The sequence below is a fragment of the Pipra filicauda genome, unplaced genomic scaffold (assembly GCF_003945595.2).
Source record: "Pipra filicauda isolate LSUMZ 115617 unplaced genomic scaffold, ASM394559v2 scaffold233_size1220752_pilon, whole genome shotgun sequence".
Classification (NCBI taxonomy): Eukaryota; Metazoa; Chordata; class Aves; order Passeriformes; family Pipridae; genus Pipra; species Pipra filicauda.
Window position 1 is genome coordinate 844176 of NW_024104347.1, and position 12066 is coordinate 856241.

The 12066-nt window shown below is 38.5% G+C and overlaps 1 protein-coding gene across 2 annotated transcripts in view; it reads left to right on the plus strand.

The window, feature by feature from the left end:
* The window catches only part of TRANK1 (tetratricopeptide repeat and ankyrin repeat containing 1), a 60239-nt gene that overhangs the window by 5689 nt on the left and 42484 nt on the right, over positions 1 to 12066 (plus strand). For both annotated transcript variants that reach the window (XM_027729143.2, XM_039381604.1), the window contains exons 2-6: positions 4746 to 4880; positions 6397 to 6520; positions 7881 to 8031; positions 9569 to 9687; positions 10659 to 10742. In XM_027729143.2, the coding sequence (XP_027584944.2) occupies positions 4747 to 4880; positions 6397 to 6520; positions 7881 to 8031; positions 9569 to 9687; positions 10659 to 10742 (612 nt within the window). In that variant the 5' untranslated portion in view covers position 4746. The remainder of the gene's footprint in view (positions 1 to 4745; positions 4881 to 6396; positions 6521 to 7880; positions 8032 to 9568; positions 9688 to 10658; positions 10743 to 12066) is intronic.

The window sequence follows — 12066 nt, forward strand, 5'->3', positions numbered from 1 at the left end:
GAAGAAAGAGTAATTCCTCTGCTTAATAGGATTGAGGAAAGCACCATCTTTAGAACTCATATTTCCTGAAAATATGGGGGTTCTCATTTGTAACCACTATTTTAATTCAGATGCAGAGCTTCTTAGGTTGCTGTACTTCATTTGTTGCTTGCATTATGGAAATCTACTGTACCTCGAGAATAAAAACATAATTCTACCAGTGAGTAATGCCATAGGGATGAATCCTTAAACTTTAACTTGCAGTATCAACAATAATTAAAAGCATGACTGTGTAGACCTTCTGCTTTTTCTCTGTAAATTAAACAGTGTCACACAGTTTCTTATTTAAAAATGTGTAAAGCAAATGCAGACAAAAACTGACTGCTTGTGCTCACTCTCAGATTTATAAAGTTTTTAGTATTGCCAGCTTCAGATATTCAGAAAGCACAAGCTGGCCTCTTGAGACTGATAGCTGGCGTAAGGAACACAACATTTTTCAATAATGACAAGTGGGTCTTCTGGGCAGTCTCTGTCCGTGTTTTCAAGCTTATGTTCTGAAGCAAGAAGAATCAAAACTTAGGCTCGTAACTCCTCTAAAGCTGCCCTGCTTCTGACTGCAGTCTGAATGAAGCGGTTCAGTGGGACACTGACCATCACAATAACATAAGAGCTGGCAATGTGTGAAGTAAATAGAAATTTTGACCACTGGCAGCAGTAGGGCTTGGAGCCTTTAGTTTCTGACTGAACCGTATAATCTTTCATTTCAATTCTTCGAGTAAAAATTAATGTGCCTCTTTTTGCTGTCATTGGAGTCATAAAAGAAGTAAATGGAGTAGACTGTGTTGTCTGTTTGGTGTGTTTTTTTTTTTTTTTTTTTTTTTTTTTTTTTTTTTTTTAATTTTATTTTTATTAATTCTGGTTTTATTTCTGTGATCTCAACAATATATGGGGAAGGATTTCCCAGACCTTAGGGTGTCCCCACACCTTTATGTGCTCATAGCTTAGGAGGAATCCCTGTTTTATGAGGGGAAGCTGTGTCTGACTGGGATGGAGTCAATTTTCTTCATGGTAGGTATGGTGCTGTGTTTTAAATTTGTACCATGCTGTTAACACAATAATGTTTTAGCTGTTGCTGAGCAATATTTGCACAGTGTTGGAGCCTTCTCTGTTCCTCACTCTGCCTCCCAGTGAATAGATTGGGAGTGCACAAGAGATTGGGAGGGGACACAACTGGGCAAATGACTCAAACTGACTGGAGGGATAGTCCATGCCATGTAACATCATGTTCAGCAATGAAAAGGAAGAGGAGAGGGCTTAGGGAGATTAGCCATCTCTAGCTTGGGAACTGGGTGGGCATTGGTCTATGTCAGGGAGATGGTAAATTATTGCCTTTGTATCACTTATTTTGTTGTATTTCTCTCTTCTTCCATGTCTCTTTTGCTTACTAAACAATTTTTATCTTGATCTACAACTTTTCTTGGTTTTACTCTTCCTTTCCTCTTTCCCCATCTCACTGGGGATGGGGGGAAGCAAGCACTTAGCTGCCCACTGGGGTTAACCCACAGCACTCAACCCAACAAAGTCTTTCTTTGGTTATATTCAGATACAGCTGTGTAATAGACAACATTTATGTTTAATGCTCCTCACGCTTGGTAGACTTTACGTAATAGGTCTTCAGTTAGTCCATTAGTTTGAGTTAAAATTGTTTATGCTTCAGGAAGATGTTAGGCAATAGCAAGACTTGCTGTGCTAGTCAGCACAGTGATTCTTTTGGATCATTAACTTAGATGTCAGATTTGCATGCCGGTGCATCTCTTGGGTCTACAAACTTGGGTGTAGTTGCAAAAGCCTCCAGCAGACATCCCAGTTATTTAAATGATCTACAGTTTGAAGTTTTGGCTGGGAAACTCCAGTGCTGGAAAAGGATGAGAATCAGGAGGAGCTGGAAATCCTGCTGCCTCCTGATCTGAAACAGGGAGCTTAGTTCCAAAATTTCTCAGCACAGGACACATTTGAAAGTCCTTTTTAAATGCATATTGTGATTGGGGGGTCTTTCGCTGTACTGTGGGAAAAATAATACTTTAAACATCTTTTAAATACCGTTTATTTGTACTCTCAGTGGATTCCAAAGAAAAATAAGATAAAAATGTAATTCTGGGGGGAAAAAAAAAATCACCCAAAGTAGAAGCATAGCTTTCTTAAAAAAACCCCAAACCAAAACAAAAACCCCCTTGAAATTCAACTATAAATTAGAAAACCATTGGTTCACATATACTTGTTCATGGATAAACTGCTGTGTAGTTGAACTATTTTGGTATTATTCTTGAGGAAAATGATTTCTCAAATCTTTTGATGCTAAAAAGTTGAAATCTGAAAGAATTACAAAAAATGTGAGGTAGAATCTCTTAGCACTTGTTTTTTATTCTTTGTTCTGTTGCTCTGTTTTTTTCCTTTTCTTCACCTTAATAGTGCTCATACCGTGCAGTGGAAAAAAAGTCCTGCATATGTTATGAATACACTTGATTTCCTGTCTGGAAAAATAGCATTTTTAAAGTATATACTGTATTCACAGTGCTCAGTGAAGTGATGATTTAATTTGCCTGGGCCAAATGTCAAAATTATTCCTCTAGCATGACTGGTTGTCCTACCTCCACCACGTAGATGGGACCTCTTTTTCTTCAATTTAGTTTATAGCCAGGATTTCATCTGTTCTTGGTGCTTCCCTGGAATTACTGAGGTGATGTTTGGATTGTAGGCATCATCACAGAGTGTTTATTTGTTTAATTTAATAAGACATAACTTCTGACAGGGCTTTTCCCGATCAGTCTGAAGCACTTTGGATCTGAACTCTGTGGTTGCACCTGGTTCTTCTGCTGTTGCCTCTTCAGAGTTGTGGGCTGCTGCTCTGCTGTTTGCTTAGTGCAGTTGTCAGCCTGCTGAGCGCTTTTTGTGCTTGGATAAATGCAGAGGCAGAGTGTCAGCCATACCTCATCATACCTCTGTATTCACAATACAGTAGTGGTTCTCAGTGTTTCAGGTTCATCGTGAGGAGTACTACAGAGAAAATATGCTGGTAGTGTTTCTCAGTTTGTCTGTTACTTCATATACCTAAAAATACCTAGTTTGCTGTGTTGTGAAGAGATCTTGCAGATGTTCAGAGATCTTGCAGATGTTCAGTCCTGCTTTCAGCTGGGATAATTTTCTCAATAGCTGGTGCAATGCTGTGTTTTGAACTTAGTATGAGGATAGTATTGATAACACACTGATGTTTTAGTTGTTGCTGAGCTGTGTTTACCCTAAACCAGACTTTTCAGATTCTCATGCTGCCCTGTCAGCTGCAGTGGGGTGTGGGGGGGCAAGAGGCACAGGAGGCTGGGAGGGGGCACAGCCAGTACACCTGACCTGAACTGGCCAGGCGGGTTTTCCGTACCATAGATTGTCATGCTGAGTATATAAATTTGGAGGGAAAACTGGCCATGGACCACTCTTCAGGAACTGGCTGGACATTGGTCAGTGGGTGAGCAATTGCACTGTGCATCACTTGTTTTCTATACTCTAGTTTTATTAGTAGTAGTAGAATTAATATTTTCCCTTCCTTTTCTCTCTCCTGTTAAACTGTCTTTATCTCAACACGCAAATTTTACTTTTTTTCCTGATTATCTCTCCTGTCCCACTCGAGGAGGCGGAGAGTGAGCAAAGGTCTGTGTGTTGTGTAGCTGCCTGCCAGATTAAACCACAACGTTATGTTAGCAGGTTGTGAAAGGTTACAGATTTTATAGGTTTTGTTCCAGGCCTGCTAATACCTGGATAATAAGTAAATCTGTGCATTTCTGTATGGTGAATTTATCTTATTTAACAGCATTGAGATTTGTGAGATTCATACACAGTTTTACAGATAATGGAAACATCTTTTAGTCATAAAATCAATCTGCAGAGAATGATTCTACACAAGGCTTTAGCATTGGATATTCCTCTCTGTTTTTAATGTGCTGTTGTCTCAACATACCTGTAGCTGTTTCTTCTCTTGTGTTTGTTTCTATTATCTAGCTACTTAACCATGTGATTAGTTTTATGTAATGAACCTGATTTTACATTTTTAATGAGGAAATATTTTTTCATTAACTTGCAGTTGATGCTGGTTTCAACCTTTGTTTTCTTTGGACACTTTCTATATTCATTTTAATAACTGTTTAAAGTCTGATTCAGGGTCCTCACGCACTATTAATATACTACAGTACCGTATATCCATGCAGTAATTAAGTTTCTAAGAAGTTTTGTATACATTGGATTATTGAATGTCTACACAGTGGAGCTGGACAAAAAAGTCATAAGTAAAGAGCAAGTAAATAAATTTTGTGTTTAATTAATTGAAATGCATAGCTTCATGTATTACTTAAGCATATGAATGATGTTTGTTCTCCTGCATTTAGTGTGTGTGCACACATTGAAATAATTTTGAATCTTAATTTAAAAGATACAATTTAAGGCCTGAGGAGAAAAACTGAAAAAAATGCATACCAATGGTATATCTGGTTAGCTGAGATTGATTAAAAAAGATGGGAAGTTGAGGAGGCATCAAGAGCAAAGGTGAGCCTATCACCTGAGCTGTATTTTACTATTCCAACTGAAGCAAACAAAGATGCGCTCTTTTGTCTTTCTTTTCAAATATGCAAAAACAAAGGTGAAAATTTAGGTCGATTTTAGGGATAGAAGTGTCTCATAAATCAATGCTTTTATTTGATTAATTTTTTTTGGCTCTTCATTAGCATGAATCCCATGGAACATGCACAGAGTATGAAGCAGGCCGGAAACCAGGCTTTTAAAAATGGAAATTACTCTTTGGCCATCAGAAAGTATGATGAAGCTCTACAAACACTTCATTTTTTGATGCAATGGGTCCCGTAAGTATTTTTGAATTATAACATGTAAACCATAAGACAAGCCTGAAATGTGTACAGTTGTAGAGTTAATTCAAAACTCTATTTTCTTGTATATTTTGTCATACTCTTTAGTGTATCAGTTTTATAGTTAAAGAGGAATTGCTGTTCCTTGCATATATGTGGGAGATTAATTAGTGACTTTAATCTGAATACTTTTCCATCAGTTATTAGTGTAATTAAAGCTCAAATTAATTTTCCATAAATTAGATGACATGTTGTGGATTAATCTTCCTGTGATTTTGCCATGTCTTGGTCATGTTTGTGGCCTGTGGTTCTATGGGTCATCTGATTATCTGTAAAACGATTCATGCAAGTTACTTTGTTCTTGTTATTTGGTCTTTCTTAGTATTTTCAGGTATGTTAAAAGATAATTTTTCAGCAGAAGATTTCTTTGGGTATTTCTTTCCAGATGTTAAGTGGTTTTTTTATCAGTTAACATGAGTTGCTAATATTAGTGATGAAATATTTGAGTATTATGTTAACTATTAAATATTCATTACTACCATATATTAACACTGCTGTTAACCTAATTTAACACCAGCCATTCATTTAGTTTGACTGTTAACCGTTTAGACTAAGCAGTAGAGTAAGTCTGGAGCATATGTAGGGAATGGGATGGAGCGAGGACACAGCCGAGCAGGCTCCTTTCAGTGCCTGCTTCTCACTGTCAGTGTGGCTTCATCATACACAGGGGTCTGGTCCCGAATAGCTCCGTTACCGTTGGCATAGGATTGCATCAGGATTTGCTTGCATGCAGGAGTGTGCTCTGAACACATTCAGTGTGTTGAAACAACTTGTTTGAGTGCAAATTAGTAGATAGGAAGAACATGAAGGATGTAGCTCTGGGGCACATACTATTTGTTTGAGCACAGGCAAGACAGGCTTTCCAGGCTCACCAGCACCCTGTGGGCTATGGTTTGTGTGCATCTTTTTCCAGAAACTCTCTTGCATTCAGTAGATGCTTTATATACTTGAGTATATAGAGTTCTCTTAAAATACATTTCTTTATTACTTAGCTGATGTGGATTTTTCTGTTGACTTTATCAACTGGTGATACAGTAAAATGCACTGAAGTTGTTTTTTGGTGACCATAATGTGTTTAGCATTCTTTCTGTCTCACATTTATGTGTTCCATTCATGTGTTTTCTCCCATTCTTGGCTACTGGCTTTCACTGAGCTATATGTAGGTGAATTGAGATTGTCTGAACTCTTTCTAAATTGCCATACTGCATTATTCCAGTGGGTTGGCTTTCTGCTTCAGAAGAGACCAGGTTATCACTAAGGTATCATTTAGGATGTCTCTAAGAGATTTTATAGCCAATGTTCCAATGATCTTTATTTTCTACAACTACATTTTTTACCTCTAATTTTGTTAGGTGGGTGATATGTGTATTTTTTTCTTTTTCCCATATGGCTAACTATAAAATATGATCCTTTTTCAAGCGAATAAACAGTAATGCTAAAAACATATTTTTAGGTGTCCCCGGGACATAGCTGTGTTGATGTGCAACAAATCAACTGCCTTGTACTATCTGGGTAAATGGAATGAAGCAGCATTTTTAGCCTACCAGAGCTTACAGTGGGATCCAGAGTATGTTAAGGTATTCAGATGTTTAAGCTGATGGTTTTTGCATGCCTTCCTTACTTTTTTCTTTTTTTAAAGTGTCATAGTCTTGTTTTTATTGTGTTTTGGCTTTGAGGTATGATAGGCAAATATAACATGAAATTCCAGAATCAGTGTTTGATTCTATACATAAGCATCAGATTTACTACTGTAATAGTACTTTTAATAAAATAAAGCAGATCTTTTTGCACCAAGAGTTGATGGTTGTCCCTGGGTCCCAACAAGTGAAGCACCAATGCTTTCAAGGAATATAACAATTTTATTAGTATCCCAAACAACGTGATAGGAAATGATAAAAGATAAAAATCTTAGGTGGCCTTGTGATGCTTGAAACCTGGGGATGACACAGCACTAGCTGCGTGTCTGGTCAGGCCATGTGCAGATATTGTCTGTGGTGAAGTTCACCAGCTCTGTGCTCACTTGTGGTCTTACAGAGCCTGGCTTACAGTGCAGATGACAGCACTCAGCTCTGGGATGGTGACTTAGCTTTGAAGGCTCCCTTGGGCAGTATGTGCTAATATTCTTTTATGTGTTAATAAGTCTGCAGTTCCTGGGAACAGTACATGGTGATCAAGGTCATAGTGTATTTCCAGTGGACAGAACAATACACTGCTCTTAGCTTGTGATTAAGTACACATTGACTCAAATAGTCATCTGCTATGAATAAAGAGCAGTTGTACAGTATTTATGATATGGAGGCATACTCTTGGATTGGCTTCTTTGTGATAGTCTTCTGGTCTGACTACTACAGAGTCCCAGAGACTTCTGTAGAAGATATTTCATTCAGATATGGTAAAATTGCACAAATACCCATTTAACTTGCACTGCAGCATGCCAATTAATGTAATTTGAACAAATTAACTCCACTGTGACTCTGAGCTGGTACAGCCTAATTCAGTGGTGAATATAAACATCTTCAGGTGCCATTGGCTGAAAAATATATGCATTGTGGCAAATACGGCAAAATACAGTGATGTGGGGACATAATTATATATTCTGGACTTTGTGACAAAAAAAAATCTTGTCCAGAGGAGGTTAAAATACAGTTGCTAAAAGTGTATCTTTCATCCTGTAGTTATTTTCCAAGTTTTGTATTCCAGCCTTTATCGCTCTTAGTATCTGTGATGATATCAGTAGCATATTGTGAACTTCAAGGGATTAGAATAGAATAGTTGATTGCACTTTTTTGTTTGTATCTGTGTATAAGAAGCTGTAGAAATAGTACAACATGTCGTTTTATAACAGAGAATTTAGAAAAAAATTGCAACATTTTGTTTTGTAGTAAAGATCTCTGAATATTTTCCCAACAATTGTCTTTTGTTCTCCTTTTTTTTCAGGCTTATTATAGAGCTGGCCAGTCATTCATCATGTTATCAAACTCTTACAAGGCAGTTTCTATGTTTCATAAAGGTTTGGTTCTCCTGAATTCTTCTGGAGATCGAACTCAAATTGCTGATTTTGTAGCAGGAATCTTCATAAGTGTCAATGGTAAGCTCAAATTAAGATCTTAATTTTTCTAAGAACCTTTCAGTAGTGATGACAACACAAATCCTTGATAGGATGTCTTTCATGAGATCATTCCTTTGGTCTTTCAGTGCCTCAGGTCTGTTTGAGGGTTACGAATATGTTGAGGATGTGCTGAACTTGGTCCAGTTTTTATACAGCAGATGCCAACAATTGCAAAACACTGTGCAGGGGGTAGCGTTGTCTCACAGGTGTTGCCTAAAATTGGCTCTTAAAAGAAACCTCTGAGACACAATTTGTGAGTTTTAGAAGCCAGGCATTGTTTATTACAATGCACAGCATGCCAGGTACCCTGGGAATCAGTTCGCTTAAAGTGCACACAGAGCTATCTTTGCTACAGCTGATATGTTGGCATTATATGATTATTCATTTTTCATTCCCTGCCTTCCTGTTATACATTCATGACATTGCCCAACACTTTCTAGCATATATACATATCCCTACAAGGTCTCTGAGGGGCTTCACTGGGGGTCTCTAGTGGTTGTCTGTGTCTCAAGTCCCTAAAGTTCAAAGTGATTGCCTTATGACCTTCTTTAAGACAATACCCTTGGTTATACATCAACCCAGTGCTGCCTGTTCGGCTGCTTCAGTTCCCTTCTTCATTGTTTCCTCACCTTGCTTGATTGGTCCCTTTAAGTCACTTGGCTCAACGATATGTAGTTTTTGTGGTACATTCCACTGCAAAAACTATTAGTTCTTGTTACATCTCAAATCTCAGATATCACAGGAACATGTAAATTGTGAAGTAGTTAGAAAAGGTCAAAATTCAGGGTCAGGGAAACAAGACAGGAAATTTGGAGCACCAGACCCCTGAGGCATTTAGTGAGTTTTGTCCAGACCACTCTGCTTTTCTTTTAGCTAGATATATTTGAAAATAATTAGAAGATATGCAGTTTAAACTTGAGTTTTCAGTGCAGTGTATTCCAGTGTGGGGGACTTTTCTTCAGCTAGTATTGGACAGCAATGAAAAGAGGGAATGTGGCATTCCTGTGGCACTGTGTGGGGTTTTTTTGAGCTATGTCCACCCTGTTTCTCCTTGCCATCTCCTCAGTCTCTCCTCCTCTGCTTGCTTTTTTGTCTGTTTAACAGACTTTGTCTAATGGGCCTGCAAGCATGCCAGGAGATTTAGGGTTGTGCCCCTACTGCCTTTCCTTGAGCTTGTAGCCATGTGTTTAGGACCTTGATTATTTTTAGCAGCATCCATAGCTCATTGACCCACAAGTGGAAGAACTGCCACGAGGTTCACAAAGTCTTGCGGTTTTGAGGTGTTTCTTGAGGGCAGGGATTAATTTTTTTCTCCTTGTTTGATGAAGTCTGGCCACTGATAACAGGATGCTGTATCATTTGGGTGATCAGGGTTATTTAGTCCCCCATTTGGCATTCCCTTGGGTATTAATCAGTGCTAAAATCGTCACTGTGCAATGACATAGTTTAGTTGGAGACTCCAATTTTTGAAGTGCTCTGTATACCGAATAGTTTTCTCAATTGCTTATGCTTGCAGATGAACGAATCTTTCCACCAACTTTTCCCCCTGCGTATGAATATGTTTTCAGTGCAAGATTTGATGCACTGGTTTGGCAAGCGGTGATAGAAAGGCTGGCCCAGAAAGGGAAGTGGAGGGTAAGTGTCTGTCACCGTGTCACCTCCCTCTGTGTGGTGGGTGCTCGTCTTACCTCTTCAACATAAGCTTATGTTACCTTTGAAAGCCAAAACAGTGAGTATATGTTGCTGCCTGGTTCAAATGTCTTGATTCTTATGACTTGAAAAATGCTTTTAGTGGTAAATAATTTCTGAAATTCATTTCTGGAAGGGATGCAATGGGCATGAAATCCTGCTTGTCTCTTGCTGTTGTCTGTCTTATGGTGCCATCTAGAGTCATTATTCTTGAAATTTGAGAGGGGAAAAACCCACAAGAGTATTTGTAGTCCCTTTTACTTTTCCTTTTGGGTCACAAATAGGATTTTTGAAATTGTCTGTGAAAGACCCACAAACAAGGAGCATCTTGGTGGAAGTACATGGTTGTTAAACAAAACCGGATCATTTAGAAAAGTCCGAAGGTGAATCATCTGAAATTATTTTAATCCTATTTTCTCTAGAGACTATGGAAAAAATTGATCATTGTCACAATTGTACCTGTATTGGATGTTGATGGTGAGGTGCTGGCAGCCCAGGCTGCAGGGCCCTGGTGAGGAGCGACCAGGGCTACCCTGCTTCCAGCCACTCCAATGGCCCTATTCCAGGGCATGGTTGAGCCCTGCAGCCAAGGTGGAGGTGGCACAGGGAAAGTGTGTTTTAAGAAAGGCAAATACTTGCCTGGCAGAGTGAGGGGGAAAGAGTGAGAGAAACAGCCCTGCAAGAACCAGAGGTGGAGAAGGAGGGGGAGGAAAACTTTCATTGGTCATAGCTTCTCACATTCCACTGTGTATTACATTAATTCAGTTGAAAATTAGAAGAGGAGATTCAGTAATCTCTTAAAATATTACAAAAAGATCTGAAATGTTATTAGCCAGTGTTTGCTTCCCTGCAAGATCTGATGAGGCAGAGTTTCTAAGTGTGCTTGTAAGATCACTAATGTGGGGGGTTTTTTTCAGTCTTGTCTGTTGTTGCTGTCTGAGAAGGAAAAGTTGCCCAGTAATCTCAGAGTCAACCAGGTATCTCTGAAGAATCTCTTTGAGGTAAAGTAGTATTCTCTCTTTTTTCCTTGTGTCTGTATATTTTCTTTCTATTTAGTTTAGTGAGAGATTTTCCATCTTGTGTGCAAGAAAAATAAAATGAAAAATATATGGATGTTATATTATCATGCTAAATATTTTGTTTCTTTTCCTTTGAAAATTTTAAAACCTCCAGCTTGGTTAATTTCTGTATGTAATTTATTATTTCCTTTTATTTGATCAAAAGAAGACATTTTTCTCTCAAATACAGCAAGATATCTATGTCACACTTCTAACTTGACAATTTAATACTGAAAGATGTCTGATATCAGTTAAATTGGGTATGCTTTCCAATGAGAGGAACTTAGGATATGGGCTAGGATATTTTTGTACTTCGCTAGCCTGTCTCTGGACTGCTTCATGGTATTGAGTATAATCACAGGGAGTTGAGCTGGAATTTTTCTTTCCCTCAACACACAACATTTTTGGTAGGATGCTTTACTTCTACGCAGCAACTGCTAAACTTTCTCTCTAAAGGTATCTCACAAAGCCTCTGTGTCTCTCACCACACAGTGGTTGCCCAGCCTATTTCAGTTGCAGTTAAGTAAAACATTTCTTACAGGCTACTAAAAAATTCTTCTCTGTATAAGCATTTTTTGGGTTTATTCTTTCGTTTCTTTGTGTGTATGTTAATTAAGTATAGTTCTGTTGTAGGTAACCTACTTTTAAAAGGTATGGTTGCGCATTCATTGAGAAATTCCTTAGGCTGATTCATGGAATCATAGAATGATTTGGGTTGGAAGGGTCACTAAAGATCATCTGGTTCCAACCTGCCATGGTCAGGGTCACCTGCCACTAGACCAGTTTGCTCAAAGTCCTGTCCAGTCTGGCTTTGAACACTGCCAGGAATGGGACATCCACAGCTTCTCTGGGCAGCCTGTTCCAGTGCCTCACTGCATCACAGTAAAGAATTTCTAGATTTCTTACAGCACTGTGATTTTCCTGACAGAAACTTTAGAAGATGTTATCTGTTGGCTACTCAGTACCTTTGCTTGGCATTTACTGGTTGGCAAATTAAGGTTTAAGGTATATTGATGGAATATGCCAGAATTTGCCGTTTGGCTGTTACGGTGCTGGTGGTACTTCTGTCAAAATAATTTCAAATTGGGGCTATTTCAGTTAGGTGCCTGACACAGTGAGCAGAAGCAATTCTGAAAAATAAGGGCAGTGCAAAGGATATAAATCAACATCTCTCATAGGCTTATTTTTAGTGATAGCAGAAGAGTTAGTGGATGGATATATACAAGCATGTCTTAGGTATCATTAGCCAGAGGTGTGCTGTGTTAGT